Source organism: Echeneis naucrates, chromosome 21 (genome assembly GCF_900963305.1).
Source record: "Echeneis naucrates chromosome 21, fEcheNa1.1, whole genome shotgun sequence".
NCBI lineage: Eukaryota > Metazoa > Chordata > Actinopteri > Carangiformes > Echeneidae > Echeneis > Echeneis naucrates.
The window spans coordinates 15752316-15774077 of NC_042531.1; the positions used below are offsets into that span (position 1 = coordinate 15752316).

The window sequence follows — 21762 nt, forward strand, 5'->3', positions numbered from 1 at the left end:
ATGTTCACTATATCTTTCTCTCAGAGGTTCCTTATGGATTTTTCTGCAATGTCTTGTCAATATTTTATTATATCACAGTCATTAAATATATATTGCAAGTTATTAATGAATTTATTCATTGTTAGTTGATTCACCTTATTGCCTCATAAGCAGCAATTTTCTTAAAAGCTTGAATTTTCCTGCGTAAAAATCTTTCTATCTCAAGCATAAGAAACAAAATATTGTTTACAATATAAAAAAAAAAAAAAAAAAAAAAGAATGCCATATTTATTATCATTAAGGAAACACAAGCCTGTGGAAATTAGCATTTTTTGTTATATCAAACTAAATTGTGCATTGATTTTGAGTGGTTAGAGCTGTTGTCCCACAGCAAGAAGGTTCTGGGTTCGGTGACTCTAAATTGCCTGTACGTGTGAAGATGAGTGGTTGTTGGTCTCTACATCTCGATGTGTTGGCCCTGCAATAGACTGGCGACCTGTCCAAGTTGACCCTGCCTTAGCCCGAGATGCCAGCTGGGATTGGCTCCTGTCATCACTTGACAGTTTGAAATGTGCCCACACTGCACTCCACTTGGATCGCGTCATGTTTCTGTGCTCTTGCAAGTGCGTTGTGTTCAGGTACGTCAGGAGTGAGAATGGTCAGTTATTTGACAAGAAATTTAGCTGATTACATTTTTTAGCAACAGTTAATCAATGGCTGATTAATTCTTAACATCCCTAGTATATATTGATCATATATAATCAAGTTGCTCAAAACCAAACAACACTATCAGAAATCAACATTGTTTCATAATGAAGAGCATTATAGATTCATTCAAATAATCTGCATTCATTATATACGATGCTTTGAATCAGATTCACCAATTGCTTGATGTGCAAAAGTCAAACCCAAAAAACATTTCCTCAACAGCCGGTGCAAAGCTAAGACAGATCCGCCTCCATGGGGTGAGAGCAGAAGCAGACACGGGGGAGTGTAGAAGCCTGGAGCTCCCATCAGGAAATGGTTTGATGAATCGTCTACGCATTCCAGTGACAAGCAAGTGAGCTGTGAGTTTTCTGGGAGCTTGCATGAGGTTTCTGTGGTAATTAGATTAAATGATTCAACTCCTGATGGTAGCATTCCCCCAGCCAGACTAGATAAGATTAGTCACATGTAAGAGTGAAAATAAAGTTATTGGACTCAAGCTGACTAATTGTTAAACTTGTAATCACAGCACATACATTTCAACCTTGATTAGAATTGCACATAAATCATTAGCACACTAAACCTGATTTCAGGGCAACTCCACCCTGATAAAGGTTATGGCACTCAGTTCTGCTGCTTTCTAGATACAGTATTTCATGAAATTTGAAAGGCGGTTAGTTTTCTTGTAGTTTCTTTATAGTACTAATATCTTGGCGTAAAACATGAATAATAACAAGACTCATCCTGTGCTGCAGGGGATGAGCAAGTCTGCCTACACTGAGTCTGACTCTGAATCTGCCTTACAGCTTTTTAAAAGGTAATGCTAGCATCCTTACATGCTGGTCCGCCCCTGCAGGTTGCGTTCTCATCACTGAAGTCTCCACAGTCGTTGTCACCATCGCAGGCCCAGCGGTCCGGGATACAACGACCACTGGAGCACCGGAACTGGGTGTTGGAGCACGACTGGATGCAGCCCACTTCATCGCTGCCATCTCCACAGTCATCATCTGCATGAGCACCAACACTCGTGAAAGCCGGACCCGCACAAACATAAATTGATGATAAATGAGGAGACCAATTCAGCAATGTACAGTTCTGTTCTTGTCCTTACCTGAATCACAATGCCATTTCATCGTGATACACCGTCCATTGGAACAGCTGAACTGGGTCAGGGGCTCACATGTTGGGAAGGCTTAAAAAGTTTGTAAAAAGGCAAACATCAAACACGTGTCCAAAGCAACTTGCAGGCATACTGAAATTGCAATTCTGCTAATGACATTTAACGTTTTGGGTAAAATTTGAGACCAGTGGCCACATCATGGTGAGTATTAAGGGTCTGTAATCCAAACGACATATCTGTATTTATGAATGCTTGTTTTCTATGTTAAGTGAATACTGTAATAAACTAACCGGCCTTGTTTGACACTTTACAGTCAGTCTGCAGGGATGGCTACTTTTCCACTTCAGTTCATCTGTATCTGTTTACTTGTGAATCCTGGCAAAGGATTTCTGAGTTTTTTTTCCTTTTACTGTTTATCTGGGCCAGTCAACTGAGACGTGTTTGTAATGTTGAACTATATACAGCTGACAAACTTAATTTGACAGTGTAATTTGATGAAGGCAAATGACATCTGTATAGGTAGCCAGTATATGATCTAGCATCCATTACTGCATTGAAGGGGACTCCATGGACTAAATATTAAAGCATTAAATATTGTACAGATGGTTTACAAATTCTACTGCATTTTGTGGTCTACTCACAATGTTAGGATTAACATTTGTATTCCCATCAAATGCCCGTTTCTGATTTTAAGATACTGTATATAGAGTACTTTTCAAATATCCTAACTGGATGTCCGGGATTTTATTGACTTCAGTATGAAATACAAGTCTTCATATGAATTGATTTGTTGGCATCTATTGCTACTGCCTGGAAAACCTTAGGCACTACCACGAAGACACGCTGTATCTTTATCAGACTTGTCTTCTACAAGTCTTCTACATTTCCACCAAATGTGTTGGGGACTGGTTGGAATTTAACATTCACTAAAAATGAAGCACAGACATCCATAAATAATGAAAGTTTCAAGGAAACAGTAAGCTTGGCTAAAAATGAAACACAAGCACTCATAAATAATGACTGCTTCAAATGAACAGAGCGCCCAATATGAGACACTTCATGACAACTACTAAACTACTGACAAACAAAATCCAAATTAGCATCAATCTCTAAGGCGGCCACCACTGAGCTTCAGGTGTTCTAAAACCCACAGTAGTGCCACTGAAGCTAAGTGAGCTGCCAAAGCTGCACAGTAGAGTGCCTATAGAGAAGTAATGCCTGAGGAAGCTCAGACAACAATATGGGAGAGAATATGTTTTGCAGCACAGCTTGACTTTGACTGAATGAAGCAGAGCATGAGCAACTTTAATTACTGCTTACACCCTGGCTGTTTGTGACTGTGTATTGAAGCAGCTTAGGACATACAAAAGGGATACTGGGGCGAGCACAGTGCAGCATTTGGCAAACATCAATCACTATAAAAGGCTGGTTTACTACAAATAGTGATTAAAGGGAAATCTTTAAGGCTTTACCCCCATCTTTTAAATGTGTGCTGGTAATTCATCCAGTTCAACATTCTCTGCTGAAAACACATTTTAGAGCCCCAAATACTCTTTTCCATCTGTAAAGGTTAAATTCAACTTCAAAGAACACCCTGAAGTTCAGGCCATCATGATGTGCCATGTATTTTCTTCCATTATGTTTACGAAGATTAATAAACACAGCCTGCAACTTTTTCCAAGAGTAGCTGACAGATTATAGTACCACTTAGAAACCACTAAGAACAGTGAGCTGCTGTATAAAAATATGCAGTTTACTCAGCACCTTTCTAAGATGATGCCATTAGTGAGCACATCTACCTCTGAGTCCAAAGAACACAGCATCAATAATTCAATTCCAAAAACTCACTCACTTAGAAAGTAATGTGTGTTGAAGAGACTCGCAAAGTATAAAAGTTACACAAATGATAAGCAGCTGTGAGTAGCATTATTTTCAAATAGTGAGTGTTCAGCAAGTGATGCACCAACCCACATGGACATTTTTTTTTTATTTATTTATTTTAAACCACTTGCATGAATTAACTTCAGTCTGCCACTTTTTATTGTCATTGCATTTACTTTTAGATTTACCTCCTTTTTTCTATTACTTTTTGTTGACAGTTGTTCGAGCTGGGTCTGGCTTGATATACTGGATTGGCTCTGTTGGTATGTACACAGGGACAGTGCTGCATTGAGGTCCATGCTACTGTCAGCATTCAGCCATTGATACTGAATTGAAATATGTTTCATTTAAGATGTTGTCATTCTTCAGGCTTAGAATGATGGCATGTTTATATGTGCATATGCACAAAGTGCTTAAGGCGTGTTAAATGTGCTGGCTTTCATGTATCACTAAAAGCCCTCCTCATGGGAAATGTTTAATGTCAAGTGGGAATAAAAAAAAAAAAAAGTGTGTGTGCTTTTCAGGATATTCTGTAAAGTAAGTAACATCTTCAATGTAATTATGTTACACAATTTTTTTCTCTTCAATAAGGAGAAACGAGTTGGTCTGGCACAGTGGACTCCATAATGATTAAAGTTATATTTAGAGTGCAGAATGAAAGTTTTTAAAGTCTATGAGAGTGGAACAGATAGAAATCCCCCAAAACCTAATGTTTCTAGCCATGCCTGACGTGCAACATCTTTCCCCATTTGTTGCTTTAAATCTCCCTCATTCATGTTGACCCCTTATAGAAAAACAAATTAATGATGACACAATAAGTGTGTTCAGTTCAAATCAACAACCATATCTGTGGCTCAGTAAAAGTAGAATTAAATATTGTGGACAAAGCCCTCTGTAAAGCAGCGGAATATTTAATCGCTTGAGGTTGTCACCATCATCCCATTTGTGAGTTACAGCATTGAATAATGGTTAGAAATCCTTTTTGCATAACATAATGATGTCAGTGAAGTTCACATAAAATTCCATCCCTTCTTCATTTTATATTATTAGATATTTAGCTTAAATTGTGTAATCTTTTGTGTATGAATTATTAACCAAAGTCTTTGGTTATAGCCAAAGACTTTTGATGGGTCATAATGGCCTTGATGTTTGACTGCCAAAATCTGGACAGTTCATCATTGAATTCAAATGAAAGTTTGGAACAGAAGAGATGCAACCCAATTTCCTCTTGGCGCATTCCTAATATATAAAGTTCACATGAATGTAAGGCTGCTGCCTTGATCTGTGACCATCAAAATCAAATCACTCTCAGCTGGACTAGTTTATGTTTAGATCTAAACGAACAGTGCAAATAGTAAAAGTAAGCAAATCCACACAGAATGACACATGGTAAATAAGTATATGACTCACCGCATGATACTTCATCAGACATGTCCCCACAGTCATCCTCCCGGTCACAGCTCCAGGCTCGAGGTATACATCGTCTGTTGTGGCAGGAGAACTGGTCGACCTGACAGGGCTGGGCTAAATAGGAGACAGTTAATTCAATCAAACGTGCATTTATCAATCCAAGATGTGCACAACAGCAAATAATCATCCTTTTACTAGTAGGTCTACCCAGCGCACACTCCTTATCACTCAATCACAGAGATCTGATGGAAGGTCTACAGGCCACTGGACGTAAGATGTTGCTTGATGGGCTGCACGGCCATAGAAAACCACCTGAATGATGTCTTGCTGATGTCTGCTCCTCTTCTGGGGTGTTAAAACTTTGTAACTGTTGTCCCATCTCTCTCACAGCAGCAGATGTGTTAAGTGGCTGTGGTGTAATGTTTTCACCCTGACCACTGAGCAATTACAACAGTCCTGGGGAGAACCACTGCTTATATTGTTTTACGCAAAAATAAAATAGTGATGCTGTCTGTTTCATTACTTTAAAACCATGCAACAAAAAAACAACTGCCTGGGAGATGGTGATCAGACCAAGAAACAAAAAGACCTTTACAATAATAATAAATTTTGAACAATCAATTTGACCTGGACACATATCATGACTAAGAGCTGGTTCCTCTGTATCCCTCTGTATTCAAATGATGCACTCAAACATAAAATTGTATAATACATACCTGTACAGGTTGTATTGGCCTCATCCTCATTGTTACCACAGTCATTGGTTCCATCACAGAGCCATCTTTTGGGAATGCAACGATTGTTGCTGCATTTGAACTGATCAATGGGACAACTATGATTATCTGCTAAGAGTTGAGACAGCAAGAAGGAAAAAAGAAAAAAAAAAAAAAAAGGAATGGTGTTACGAAAAATCTAAACGGAGAAGCCTTAGTATTAAGGTTAACTAAGCATTTACAGTCAAATGTAGCTCAAGTTTCTCCATTGCAGTTTGTCCTTTAACTGACAGTCAATCACAATTTCTCATCACAATTAGGTATTTTTGCTGTGTGGCTTTAGTAGCTGTATGTATATAAAGCCACTTTCACAAAATGTCCTTCACTAGAGCTATCAGCCAAGCTCTTTATTTTCTTTTCAGTCAATTCATTTAACTCTAATTATGCACTGACCATTAAGACTCATTAATCCACCCGACTCATAAATTGTAAATTTTTTTAAGGTTTTTTTTTTTTTTTGGCTTTATTAGATAAAACAGCATGGGGGAGAGACTGGAGATGACATGTGGAAAATGACACCGGCTGGAAACGAACCAATGTTGCCAACAAGGACTATGCAGCCTCGTATTTACGTGGCGGACGCTTTAACCACGATGCCATTGGTGCCCCAAAGCACAGTGATTTAATGTGTAGTTCTGGGATACTGTGACACATTTGTGTGTAAATGAAAAATTACATGTGATTTTGAGCTGTCATGATGCCTAATACAGTGATAGCAGCGGTGGTCAGAAATAACTCACACTGTGCCACACTGAGACCAGGGCTTTGTGCAGATTGAATTCTCTAATTATCCTGTGCCTCTGTCTGTATCACAGGCATCCTTTCAATCAGCTGAACTTTAATTTAATAATAGGTTGGGAAAAAAAGCAAACTGGAATGTCACCGACAGACTGAGGAAAATTCCACATTGCATTTACAATTACTGATTGTAAACAGCCAAGTCCACAGGCATGCACCTCCAAGTTAAATTATGAGGTTTCTCAGTGTTTCACACAGTGTTTGTACGAATGCATTGTTAGAGAGCTAAACCACCTCAACAGCAACAAAAAGAGCGAGCAGAGAATAAAGACATTTAGAAAAAAATGAATAAAAAAGAAAAGGAATCAGCAAAACATGGGCTTTCCTTGCTCAGAGTGTGGCTCTGTATATTCATACATGCATGTTTTTTTTTTAATCTGTAGATGAAATGTGCTTGCATGTTTGCATGCTGTGTTTTGGCCTTAAAACTAATTTTATGATCCTCACAGCAGCTGTGGCTCTCCTCATCACTTCCATCCAGACAATCATCATCTCCATCACATTTCCACATGGCTCGAATGCAGCGTTGATTATGGCACTGGAATTCATCGCTTTTACATCGGTGTAGGTCTAAACCATCACTGGAGGCTTCTGGGGGAAAGAGTGGTGTGAAGTGGGGTGAGGGAGGGGGAAATCAACAAGAGCCATCCTATGAAGTATGTGTTTAGGGGAAATAATTGGCATAGTTATAATAGAAAATAAAACATGTTAATAACATATCATGGCCCTATGTGAAAACATTTATAACAACTGGGATTTCCCCCGCATTCCCGAAAAACCACTGGGATATTTTCTCACTTTTATTCATTTGTATATCAGCAGACTTACATGTGCATAGATATGGATATTAGTTGGTCTTTGTCTCAAGGGATGGACCCGGGATTACAGTATACTGGGACAAGAGCTTGCTCTATCTGATTCATTGTGTCCTCCTACCTGTGCAGGTGACATTGTTGTTCTGCAGCACTTGGTTGTCAGCGCAGGCACACACTCTGCCTCCTGGGATGGCAAGGCAGAGGGTATCGCAGCCCCCATAATTCACACTGCATGCATTGTCACCTGAAAGAATAGATCCCAAATAAGGTGTCTTACACCTTCAGTGCTACATTTTCTAAAGCCACCTAAAGTGGCCTTGACATGTGATTTTATTGTTGTTTTGTCTCTTTGATATATTAAAACAGCAAAGGTCCTGTAGTTACTTTAAATCTAGCAATAAAAAAAAATTACGTATTAATAAAAAAGCCTTTTTTAGGGAGAAAACCATGAATGCCACGAAATCTAAAACGGCATGTCATGTTCAGAAGAAATACATTTGGCATTTTTGTCCTTCTTGGGGAAATAATTTGTCTTTCTGGACAAAACTGACACTCACTGAAAGAAAAAAATAAAATAAAATGCTGCCACATACACATTTAAGACAACTGGCACCTTTGTCACTTTCATTTAACACAGAGTGTAAAGGCAGTGCCTGAGCCAATGAGATAAAGCTTTTGGTTTTGTAAGAGAGAATCAGTAATTCTCAGATGACTGGACATCCAATTAACCTACTCAGCTACACAAACAATGGAGAAATGTCCAGTAGAAACTGTGAAGTGTGAACTATACTGTAATTACAGTAGCTGACCATTTATCAATATCATATACTTGACACAGCACTTCCCCTCTCAAAATCTACATCTTTAAAATTCTAATATGAAAATGAAAGTCATTGTCCCAGGAATGAAACAAACCCCTGCTGAAACGCTAAAGCACAGCACTGTGCTGGGTACAATTATGTTTCTCTGCATTTAGAGTAATAGTGCCAATCATCCCTAATTATAGATATTCTGCCAGACCAATGTTTTTTTCACATGTTTATCATGGAGTAACAGAAGAAATCCTTGCTGTGGGTATATACAGTGCATCTCCCATCTGTCTTTTTTTGCTTTCTAACAGCATCACCATTTGTTACAGAAGTATACCTCTGAAACCTTTTTGCCACCTTATTTAACATCATAAAGTGGAGCTCCAAGTGAATTCAAAAGGACTGTCATTGCTGATCAATCTAATTATATCAGTCAAAAGACTGAAGACACCCCAATGCCGTAGAGAAGTAAGCAGCTCAAGTCCAGTGAATGTCCCTCAATGGTACAACCACCAGTCAGTAATATACTGCCCAAGTAAAAATACAGAAAGGTTTTGCTCACCACAAAATAACAGAATGCCATCCTTCCTGCAGTAAAGTAAATGTAGCCTTGAAAATCCCTAGACAAGGCTCAGCTTTTCTTGATGAATTCCAAACCCTCATGTCTACAAAGGCCACATTCAAACAAACTGTGCCACTATAGTGCAAAAAGCAGTCATGTATACTGCAGATCAGAATGGTGAAGAAAAGGCAAATAACAATTTAGAGACAGGCAGCCTGGTCAGGGGTTTCTCCAGCAGCAAGATAATGAGCCAAAACATTCGAAAGAAAATAACCAGACGGTCACTTCACATGATGGAAGACTAGCACACCCTCCTTACTTAAACCCCATGGAGCTGGAATGGGATGGACTAAATACAGAAGGCAAAGGCAAGACAAAATACAAATGTATTAGTGGATTGTTTGATTTAAATTGCATAAGCATCAGCTGAGTGTGTTTAAGTGCTGAATGTGTTAAAAAAAACAAAAAAACAACAAATAAATAGGTTACATTTTGTAATTCAGTTTTCTTCAATAATGGATTGTTTCTTTGTTTTGAATTCAGAACCATTGAGAAGTTGAATTATGTACTTTTGACAAATATTTAGAAAAATAGGAAGCAGTCAACTGCTTTTGACTGGCACTGGTTGTCTCTATATATCATATGAAATACAACCAGTTAGGGAGAGCTGCACAAGGGTTACATATATCTGGACACGAAGACCACAATCAATCTATATTCAGTGCAAGACCGCCAAGTTCTCTGTTAAGGAAGCCCTGGTTCACTGGCACTGGATGAGGAGCAAATGAAAGGAAAGCAGCCAACCTTGCTGACTCTGTGCATCGTAGACACGTAGGCCAAAGAGCGGTGGTCTCTCACTCCGCAACAGAGTGACATCGCCAGTAGAGAGATCCAACTGGAAGACCGAGGCATTCATGTACTCCGTCCAAAAAATGAAATTATGATAATGGGAGATTCCAAATGGATGGTTTAGCTCTTTTCCGTTGTACACCACCTGCAATGTAGCAATCATGCAGAGATTAGGAGAGCTACAGAGACACCACCAGCAGTAAAAATCTGTCTCAAGCACAGTCTAGATATTTGAATACTTGCTCACGTATGATTTGATCATGGTCAATGATAAATGAGATTCAATTTCTTTCCACAAATGTATGCACATAGTACTGTCAGCATATAATAATGTTTGCTAGAATCTTGGCATTGATTAAATAGCATTTGCAAATAATTCATTAGCTTAATGTCCCTGTACAGCTCCAGTTGACAGGAGCATTTGAGGATGAAGGGATGTTTTGTTGGCAGTTAATGTGGTAAGAGGAATGGTTTTCAATCATGTCACTGCTTTGCCGATTAAACTTGTATCATTGTTAAACTATAAAACACAGAGGACCTGGAAATTCAGGGATGCGAGAGGTGGAAAGAGTATTTTGTAATTACTCTGCAGGATTTCATTTTCCATGTCCTGTGCACCTCATGCGTTTTTTTAAAAATCTCTGCTTACACTGAACCTAACTGACACTACTTGTACAAAGAGTTTTTGTTTTTTGTTTTTTTTTTTACACAATTTGTGACTGTTTTTCATGACTTTCAGTTTTTCCACTTTCCCTACAATGAAAGACACAGATGTGAGTAACTGCTTATGGCTCCAGCAAACACTAAAATATGATGCGCATAGACATAAATCATACCCAGCATATAAATAACACTTCATCCACCATATACAAAAACTAAATATTAAATAATTAAACTACACTAAAATTTATGTTATTCATGTGGGGAAATGTATTAATTTTAAAATATGGGTCCGAGCTCAATTGTTGGCAGTCAAATCACTTGCTGTGCTCTTAAAAAACGGCAGGGATACTGTCGCTTTGACAGCAGATGTGTCACTGAACAACAAACTATATAAAAATAAAGCTTCAGTTTAGGTGAACAAAGTGAGTTAGCAGTTGTTTCAGATGGTGAAAACACATGTACTGTTTTAGTGTCAGTCTGGCATTTAGTTAATATTACAGAATTTATACAAAGTACAGCTGCAATTTTAGAGATATTCTAGCATTAAAAAAAAGACTGTAACAGTCTTGCCTCAGGCACCAAAACGTCCTTAGACAATCTGTGAACACTGAAGGATTGACTCCAGGAGGGATATTCCAATTTGCAGTCAATTTGTTGTTTTCATATGAAACTCATCTGACAGTACATGAATATATAGCAGAATTCATGGTACTTCTTAAAAATATTTTCTAATAAAACAGAAAAAGAAAAAAAAAAAACAAAAACTGAACTTTAACCTTGAAAGAAATGATTTGTCTTTCTCAATATTTGGTTAATGTATTGATGTATGGCCTATCAACATTGATACATTAAAATTTACAGTGTGTATATTTTGTCATTCAGCTGGGACCTTGAATTCCACCCATAGCTGTCTTTTGTTGAACTTTCTATTAAACTAATAAGTCCCTCCATGGTGTACTCACACTCTGTAATTGTTACATATTTAAACTCACCATTCTTCCTGTTCCATTGAGATGAATCTTCTCAATATGATCATAGTAGGCATCACACCAGTACATGGTGCTTGTGCCGTGGTCCAGAGTTAAGCCATTGGGCCACAACATGTTAGAGGTGACGAAAATTCTGCGGTTGGATCCGTCCATCCATGCTTTCTCTATCCGCCCAATGCTGTCATTGACCTCATCCTCTTCCCAATCTGTCCAGTACATCCAACTATAAACAAAGCAGTACAGTACACAGCAATAAAAAAAATAGGTTCAGAAGCATGAATATAGTTTAGAGAGTACATGCACGTCATTCTACATTAGAACAACACCAATCTCCAATTCCTGCCCTGTCCAGACCTGCTATTCATATCTTTGGGTATCTGTTGCAGAAAACTCCAAATTGAAGTGTGAATGCACACAAGACACATTTGAGGATAATCCCACCATCACTTCATAATAAAACACGTTTAACTATTACAATGGTAAAACCATATTTCACTGCATAACTGTGGTCAAGGAATATTTTTTTCCCTGCCTTTCTTTCTCACACACAAAAATGGACCCAACTTGTATATTTGCATGTGCAGCAAGGCAGTTAGACCTGACCACTTTGATTGGGACAGTGAGGTCATGTGCCAATGCTATGTCTAAATAGGCCAAAGGTTTTTTTCATTCTCCCTCTTCCTGGTTGATACTCTATCCTTCAGCTTCCTGTATTGATCATTCATCAATAAACTTGTGACAGCACATTTCGCCCAGCCTATTTCAAAATGAGCTATTTCATATTACAGTGAGCTGGATCATGTGCATACCATTGTAGACATCGATGGAAAGGTATGTGTGATTGATTCATACCGTACAGGAACCACTGAAAACATACAGTAAGCATTTGTTTAGAAAACATTATAAAAAAGTTATAATATCTTGAAAAGATTGCTTTCAAGTGCAATGAAAGAAAACTGGGATCCAGATTTCCCATATGTGAAGCTAAATAACCAACTAAGTTTTGTAGTCAAGTGGCTGCATGATAACCTAAGAAATTATTCAGGCTTGCTAAGTTAAAGTGCTGTTTGACTGCTCATCGAGGAAAAAGTTAGAAGCTCATATTCCCCCACCAGAAAAAGAGTTTTCATTTTATCTTGTGTATGCCCAGTCTGCCTCTCTCAGTGGGCCATCGATATTTGAAACATGATTGGGTCAATGATTTGACGTGATCTGTTCTCTAGTAACCATGCCCAGAGGATTTGTTCTGTTTGAGTGTTGCTGACTGAGCCATGTGGCCCCCCGTCTCTCATCAATGATAGAGGGCTGGCTAAGAGAAGATGAAACAGAATGGGATATGAAGGTGAATGAAGACTCTCTCTGTCTTGAAGTCATCTTTACAACATAATGAATTATTCAGTGATGCCCCACAGTCACATGCATCTCAGACATAGACATTAGATGTTCTGATGGACACCATCAAGTTGTGCTGTCAGTGACCAAAAAAAAAAAAAAAAAAAAAAAAACTTCCAGTCAATTCCATTGTGCTGAATGAGGATCTGATATGATTCATTTTTATGTACATATACATTTATATTTTATTTGTAGATATAGAGATTCTTTATTTTTGCTCCTATGTCAGACAAAAGAAAAAATCCTTATGAGTCAAAGGCAAGTAATTTGTTGCAGCCTTGTTTTTATGCAATGCAATTTGTTACTGTTACTGTATATTCAGACATATTGTGAAGTCCTTAATAAAGATGGACAGCAGCGAGTGACTGACAGCAGTCAAATACAGACTCATCCAGGCACCCAGACACAAGCAAAGATGACTGGAGCAGCATTCAAATATTATTTGGGTGTGGATTTTCTGATATGAATACATGTATCAGGCCCTTTGATATTGTTTAGCTGACACTAGCAACCTTATCATGTTAACACAGACTGAAGAAGGCAAACTGAGCTGAAAATTAGGTTGTGAAATGCATTTAAGAAACCTGTTGGAGATGTTCTTCTATTTCACCTGAAGAGACCCTTCCTGTACCTTCCTGTTACAGATAGAGATCAAATGGCTGCTGAAAACTCCCACAGAACCCCCAAACTATCCTTCCAAATCATTTTTGCTGTCAGTGGGAGGGCCAGAGAAAAATGGATTAATCCTTCTACAAAGAGAGTTCCATGATATTCTCCTCATACACTAATACTTTTTGCGACATCTTGTCTGTCAGGGTGAAATAACAAATAAAGGACAGCAACCCATTTTTTTAGCAGCCTCAAAGGTTTTAAGCTGCCTTCTCATATCTCTTTTAATGCTTGATTCTTACATTGGGGCACAGATTTGCAGCTTCCTTTTTTTTTTTTTTAAACTTCAAATCAAAATCATAAATGCATATGCCTTCATTATTAAGTTGATACCAATGTAACATGTATATCATGTACAATTCTGTCACCAAAGGCAACTGCTGAAATCTCCAAAATTTGAGGCTTGTCCTGGCCTCGTGATTTTGTGCTGCCTCTGTCTTGTCCTGAAAGCCACGATCCTGCATCTTGCTACACTCAACCTTTTTCTTCACTTTTTCACGCTGCTTCCTAAAGAGATGTATCTCTATGTATCTGTATATCTATTTAGGCATACATATGAAAATATGATCATAACTTGAAGAATTATAAATTTACCCCTTTCAAAAAGTCTCTTCTTCTTGCACAGCGGCCCCACCAGTTTATCACTTTGGTAACAGAGAGGATATCAAGGATATTAACACAGTTGAATTCCCAATGAAACTGTTTTCATTTACATGTTTAATGTTTCTGTTTTCAGACAATGAAGCAAGATTGAAATAGAAATTGAAACATCACCCTTTACGACTACATAGTAACTTCCATGCCATCACTCAGTCACTGTTCTACACTGCTAGAATCCTAATTTTATAACCACGTGATGGCTCAGAAAAAAAACAGATGCCATAATTCTGAGCTAAAATGACACAATATCTTTCTCAGCTTTGGATGCTGGAGTTTGCTGTTACAAAAGTTGCCCAGTTGTTTTTGATGATACCAACTCAATTCCTGTAATTATTCCAAATTAAAAGCCCTCTAGCTGTATTTTTTATAGGACTTTTATTGTCACGCTAAGTTGCTGCTGTTAGCATGTTGCTTCATTTCCCATTGTTCATATTTCTATTTGCATTCTATTCAGACCTACAAGTTTTTCGCTTAGTGGTTACTAATGGCCTCCCTGGAGGGCAATACCTCTGATTGCAGAGAGACACCTTGCCACCCTTGTTTCTCAGCTACTGGGGAGCTGCAGGGAAGAGGATTTGCGCTGCCAATTCACTGAGCCTTGCTTCCATTAAGGCAAATAGACAGCATTTATTACATGCACCCTTATCGCTTAAGGAGGCAGAGAAAAAGCTAAATATAAGAAACACTAAGCAAGAGAGAGCACAAGGTTGGGAGAGAGGGGGAACTTTTGAGTTCTAAGCTATAGAACGTCCTTCATTCATTCATATACCATTTATCCGTTTCTGGATCACAAGGCTGCTGGAGTCAATCTCAGCTCACTCTGGGTGAGGGCGGGGTACACCCAGGACAGCTCATCAGTCCATCACAGGGCCAACACACAGAGACCAACAACCACTCACACTCAGACCTACGGAAACTTTAGAGTCACCAGTTAACCCAAACATGATGTCTTTGGACGGTGGGAGGAAAGCCACAAAGGCACGGGGAGGCACTCCATATAGAAAGGCCTCAGGCCGGGAACTGAACCTGCGACTTTCCTATTGCTAACCACTATGCTGCCATGCTGCCCTACTGGAAGGCAGAATAAGAATAAAGCAATACTAACAACGAAAAAGTTTTGGTTCCTGGTTTACCTACAGTATAGCAGTGAAATAGCAGTGTATAGTAAAACGCTCAGACAACAGACACAACCCCGTTGAGGCTTGAAAACTAATCTCTGACTGCTATGGATTTAGCGTGTTAATACGTTTTAAGCCTGAAGGTGTTAATCCTTAAGATCCTTAAGACACTCAATGAATTTGAGATTTGCAGCATCTTCTCTATATGGTAATTGCCATCTCTGCTGGTGGGATCCTCCACATATAACCCTGCACAGGAAGACCAAAGAGATGACCTATGGGCACTACTAAGAAACAGCAATCAAACTGGTTCATTGTGATTAACAAGCTAGTAGCTCTGCATTTGGGTTGAGGCAACAAGATGAGCCACAATTTTCTGTCTCAAAAGTCCACCACATCTCTTAGCTTTTGAAAACAGCATATTGCTTCAGATTTTCTCAGCTGCCAGTACTTGTTTACTTGAGGATTGCTGCCCACATTTACAAAATTTCCTTTGAAAGGTGATTAGTCTAATTATCAGTCAAAGTAGATGTCTGCCAAAACAGATGACCTTCAGGATTAACATTTGATGCAAAGTGGTATTGATGTCTGTGAAAAGACAGCAGTTATGAATCACTCTGTGGTACACCGCCAAACTATTCAAAGTATTTTCATCTACTTAATGGTTCATCATCAGATTGTTGGCTAGATTAAAAATATAATTTACATTACAATTGGACAAAAAAAAAGGTGAAAAATGTCAAAGGTATTGCCATTTAAGACTGGTATGCAAAATTAATTTGTTAGGCAAATCTTTGGCTAGTAAAGTCTTAATAAAAACTTTCTTATCTGTAGAATTTGTATTTTTAACCACACCCATACCTCTAACAATACAAAAGCATAGACACAGTTCTTTTATTTATCCTGACCTGTTAAGAGGGTCGACAACAATGGCCCGTGGGTGAGACATATTCCCTTCCAACAGAGTCTTCCTGGTTTGTGAGGCTCTTTCAAGCCTGGCGACGCTAATAGTCTTCCGGTAGCCATCGTTGGTCCAGTACAAATTATTCCCAATCCAGTCCACTGAGATTCCCTCAACATTGTCAAGGTCTAAATCAGAATCACCAGTACAGAATAATAACTTTTATGAAAATTATATGCAGTGAGATGACTTTGATTGATATACAAACATCTATTTTTAATGCAGAGAGAAAAAGACTGATAAACAACATTCTGCTGATAATGCGCCAAGGACACTGTGCAGAAGTTACTTGAACTGAGATTTTATACGCAATATTATTATCCAATGGCAGAGATATCAGATATATTTAACATTCAAAATATTGGCAACATTTTATTTATATTAAAAATCAATACGTAAAAGTGCTCCATCAACAGTATATGCTTAAAAGAGGAAACAAAAGAACGTACAGCCTCACTATTATAAGCTACCCTGTACAACCCAGAGAGTTTACTCAAGGGAAACGCACAATAAGACCTACCATCTTTGAGGATTGTCTCTCGGTTGCTTCCATCTATATTTTGCCGCCCAATAAGGAAACTGGTCGTGTCAGCAAAGTAGATGTGTCCCAGTTCTGTGTGGTAGTCGATGGCTCTTGGATTAACCAGATCTTCGATTGGCACCATATGCTCATCGCTGGACTTGATGTTCATGTCTAGGCCTCGTATGACGCCAGGGCGTCCCTTGCCGTAGAACAGGAAGAGATCGTTTTTGGGCTCTGCAAGGCAGGAAAGGACAGAGTCTTTTTACTGTTATTGTTAATTAATTGGCCTAATTCATCAGTGCTGAACCCAGCATTAAACCCTCTTTACTAGCCACATTGTTCTTATATGTGAGCAACAGCCAAGGCCATCCATTCACCTTAATGGAGCTGGTAATCAGTGCCAATGACTATACTCTCCTTCCTCAATCACACTCCTGCTACAATGCTGCCTTAACAGTAAGAAATGGAAAAAGCTTGAGCAAACACACAATGGTAATACTTGCTTTGGCTGTGAACACTGCTTATGAGCTGAAATAACATGCTGTCTGGGTAGAAAGGCAAAACGAGAGGCCTGGAAAGCTGAGGCAGCTTCTCATCAGCCCGCCAGCCGCTAAGGGGGCTATATGTTCCTGAACCCTTTGGGATCCTCCAGAGAGGCAAGAGTAGGAACAAGGGAGGGCTTCCAGTGAGAGAAGCAGACCTCTCCTCACTCTCAGCCCCTACCCAAGAGAATGGGATGTTGGGGGTGAGGACCACACATGCCTCACTTCAATTTATCATTTTGTGAGGGAGAGACCCTCACTACCCAAGAGACTATTATACATTGCAAGAGACCCAGATATCAAACCCCACTGTGAGTGCTGTATGAAGAAGCACTACCATTTAGCACCTAATCTCATTATACTTAGGGAGAGGGGAAGCATGAGCAGGAGAGAGATAGCTGGTGTCATCAGAACATCTCTGAGAGGGGAATAAATCAAATGTGTCCTCCCAAGCCTCTGAGTGCTTCTTTACCACAATCGAAACATGGTTTGCCCTCAGATTGTGTCATCAATTTGATCTTATGCTTTTATTGTCAACTGCACAATGTCCAGCAATTGATCAGAACAGAAAACAAATGCAGACAAACTTAAAACCTCATTATGACAATGATCAATCAGGATCACGACAGATCGATAGTGGAAAGTCACTTTCAAATGGGCCTTCGTCCACCTCATCTTTATCACTGTCAGGTTGATGCATGTGTGGTACCCCTTGAGTTCTAATATGACACGTGACCTTTATAGGCCCATGTCAATATCACAGAGAACAATGCTGTACAATGTCCTTTTTAATGTATAAGACAGAACTATTCATGACAAAAAGAAAGCACTGAACCTACAAAATAGATTTTTATGGAAGCAAAATTAGTATTATAAAGAATATACACTAAAATGCACTATTCAAGGCGCAATACTGACTTTTGCAGGACATTCCATTTGAGCTTAGGCTGTAGCCAGTGCGACAGCGGCAGGTTCTGGACTTGTAGCTGCCACTCAAAAGGCAAATATGGGAGCAAGAGCCTGGCTTTCCATATGAATCCACATCACATGCATGACTCCTAACTGTGGGCAGAAAGGGCAGCAAAATTATTACACACCAATGAAGCATCTGCTTCTGCACCAAAACAGACTCAGGCTTGTGAGCCATTCTTGACACATTGTTGCGCTTGTTGACCTATATAGAAAAGGTTTTTTTACCGTTTGGCTGAGTGAGTTTGTGGTAAACACGGAGCCCCCTAGTATTTCCCAGGCTGACAAGTGCCGTGCTCTCTGCTGTGATGTTGAACCTGTGGATTTGCAGCAGCTCCACAGAGGAACTCCCTTTGGAAGGGTCAGAGTGGGTAGCATAGATGTAGTCCTCAAACACAGCTAATGCATAAATGTACGACACCTGAAAAACAAGGCAGATTCATTGCCCCTTTTTCTTCACCCCTGACGACGAAAATAAATAAAACAATCAGAGGAATACAGAGAAAACAATAAAAATAAATGAATGAGGAGTTTCTTCCTTCAATGTATCACAAGTGTGAGAAGGTGGTGGTTCTGTACATTTGGCTGCCCAAACAGGGTCCACAGGGAAGCTACTGGTCCTTACACCACAGCCTCCATGCTACATTTATCAGGCTGGCACAGTAAGCAACATGGCTGGATGACCTGTATTAATGAAAAATAAACCTAAGCACACTGGATGTGGCCTTAACATAAGAGGTACTAAGAAACAAACATCAGAGTAAATAAACAAACCACTCAGCTATTTCTCTTTTTTCCCCCCATATGAACTGCTTCGAAGGACGCACAGATGCTGAGCTTTAACCTGCAACATGTGTAACGTGTGATATTTGAGTCTTGCTGTTTGAATAGAATGGCAGAAACAACCAGATAAAAAACCTCTCATGAGAAGGGAAAGTAGGTATGGTGGTAATTACAGATGATGAGTTCATACTTAATACTAACCATAATGGTCAATATGCATACAATAATTGGAGAGTCCAGTGAGTTAGTTGTGTACATTTCACTGTCATGACATTCAGTCAAATTTGAGAGACCTTTCAGAAATTTCACAAGGGATGATACCCAATAGCTGAGCAAGCACAGATTACAGAATGAGGAAAATTTTAAATTTGGTTTGTACGTCAAGGGGAGGAGGAAAAATTTAAAATCTATAAACACGGGAAATGATTGACATGATTTGCACAGCTCATATTTGCAGGTAATAAAGGGTAAGGGATGCCCACGAGAAGGTGAGGTGTATGCATGAGGTACTTTTTGTTGAATTTACATGGTTTATAATCTGAAATACATAAGCCTAATGTTAACCACTAGAAGGAATAAATAAATATGTGTTGTCAGACATATTATTGTATTTCTGGGTGTTTGTGACTACATGGATGCAATTACGTGAAGATCTGCTGTCTAATGAGGCCACAAACTCAGAGAAGACATTATTGTGGACAGGACACCTGTACACATGATAATGTATTCGAGGTGCGTGTGTTTTTAAAGCTAAGAGCTGATCCAAAATGGTTGAAAAGCTTCTTTAATGAATAGTCAATCCATAATGAAATGAGTCAAAAAGGAATAAAAGCTCTCAAAAGGTCATTTAGAAGACAGTATTTTCTTTTTTTCCTCAAAGTAATAAATCATTCGTTACTTATTCAAAAGATTTTTCCTGTGGAAAGGAAGAGTGAATTATATGAAGAATACCACCCGTCTCGCTGTGATAAAGCATTGTGGCCTAAATCTGAAAATTAACAGAAACACCATGTGATTACACAATCTCACAACTCTCTCAAATGAAGACGAGAGAAGTGCTGATCTGGGGCAGCGATCTATGCAAAATCCCATTGACATCTGTACACAATAGTTCCTTATGCCGAGGAGCCCATGGGGGAAATAAAGCAGTAAAATGTGATACTCACTTGGCTTCCATGGATAATGGTGTGCCTATTCCTGCCAGTGTAATCCACCACATCTATGTAATCCAGGTAGGCGTCTGCCCAGTACACCAGCTTCTTGACCACATCCAATGCCACAGCTGTGGGCTGCTCAATTTTAGAATCTACAAGTCGGGTCCGATTGGTGCCGTCCATGTTGCAGCGCTCCAGTTTTGCCACATCTCCATAGTCAGTGAAGAAAAGCATCCTGCAGAAGGAGTAGTCACATTATTAATACTACTAAGGCTGGACAATATTTTTTTTTATACTTAGAGCAGTACCAGCTGCTCTAAAGAACAACTTCAACATAGATTAACTTAATAACAACATGCACTGAGATACTTTACCTTGCAATATACACAATCACATTATCCTTGCTGGTGGATGTGTGTGATGTTGCTTTTAGTTCAAGCAACTTAATGAGGGGATGATGATGAAGATGAAGAAATGGCAGGTGTAGCAGAACATGTAATGTAGGCAACAATTTGCTGGTCCTCAGCTGAACTGTGATTATCCAAACATAAGCTTTGCAACCATAATGAGGTCTGGCAGGTTTGTCAAACTTTTCATACGTCCATGTTTAAGTGGTGCAAGTCAAGCTGTAGTAAGACTGTTACGAAATGGTCATACATAGTAATACACATCCTTCCAAAACCATGAAACTACAGTGCGAGTCATACTTCTTCTGCTTTTCATTCTGTATGGGAGGCAGTCTAATGTTATGCTCTAATCAAAAAACATTCCACGGCACTATATTTTTCATAGCTCAAACAATGAAAGTAGAAATTCCCATCCTCATTTTGGCCAATTGTGTCCACAAAGAGGGGTACTGTGATTCAGAAATTATGAATTTTTTAGTATCATGTGTATCCTTTATCGCTCTCTTAATTGTAAATTTAATATAAGTGAGGACAGAGAGATTGACAAAAATGAAGGTAAGAAAATTCCAGCTTTTTAATAAAAGATAACTGATTCTGGGCAATATAGTTTTTTACCCCCCCAACACACACACACACACACACACATTCTGCTACAGAGTAGTTACTGCACCTAATGAATCTGTAACTGCTCCGTACAAGTTGACAGATTACACATGCTAGATCACATTCTAATAAGACAGGCTACTTGATTAGGTTGTCAGGCTCTAATTATGTTAAGGTGTTGATATTAGATTAGTGGTTATGTCAGCAAAATCTTTATCCCCAGTCAGTGCCCTGATCTGGTCACAACAGTACCAGACTTGTACTTATCTCTGGAGGAAAGGAAATGAGACATACCACAGCTGCCTAAAACTGCCTGCTCTCTCAGTTGTAGCTACACACCTGCTGTGGGCATACTGCAAAAAAAATAAAATAAAAACCTGCCTCTCAGATATTCAGTGCCAGTTTTAGAAATTCACCTGGTTTGGTATTATTCTGAATCTGTTTTACCAATGTACCCAAGGAAGTCAACATACTTAGACTAAAGCCCATTCATTTCAAGTACAAACTGTTTACTATCTGCCTACAACATGAAATGAAAGAGGAGCCAAAGGAGTGGGTCCTCTTAACTATTTTAAAGGGAGAACTTTTGACACTTTTCTTTCAGTGCTGAAATACATCACTGGAGGTA

The 21762-nt window shown here is 39.0% G+C and overlaps 1 protein-coding gene across 1 annotated transcript in view; it reads right to left on the minus strand.

Annotated features, from left to right (window-relative positions):
- lrp1bb (low density lipoprotein receptor-related protein 1Bb) overlaps positions 1-21762 on the minus strand; it is a 168402-nt gene that overhangs the window by 97841 nt on the left and 48799 nt on the right. Inside the window, exons 8-20 of the mRNA XM_029530846.1 lie at positions 20137-20359; positions 18416-18608; positions 18137-18280; positions 16674-16910; positions 16101-16281; positions 11357-11576; positions 9657-9846; positions 7603-7725; positions 7114-7254; positions 5812-5937; positions 5096-5209; positions 1796-1876; positions 1521-1691 (exon numbers count right to left, since the gene is read on the minus strand). Coding sequence (XP_029386706.1) covers positions 1521-1691; positions 1796-1876; positions 5096-5209; positions 5812-5937; positions 7114-7254; positions 7603-7725; positions 9657-9846; positions 11357-11576; positions 16101-16281; positions 16674-16910; positions 18137-18280; positions 18416-18608; positions 20137-20359 — 2144 coding nt within the window. The remainder of the gene's footprint in view (positions 1-1520; positions 1692-1795; positions 1877-5095; positions 5210-5811; positions 5938-7113; positions 7255-7602; positions 7726-9656; positions 9847-11356; positions 11577-16100; positions 16282-16673; positions 16911-18136; positions 18281-18415; positions 18609-20136; positions 20360-21762) is intronic.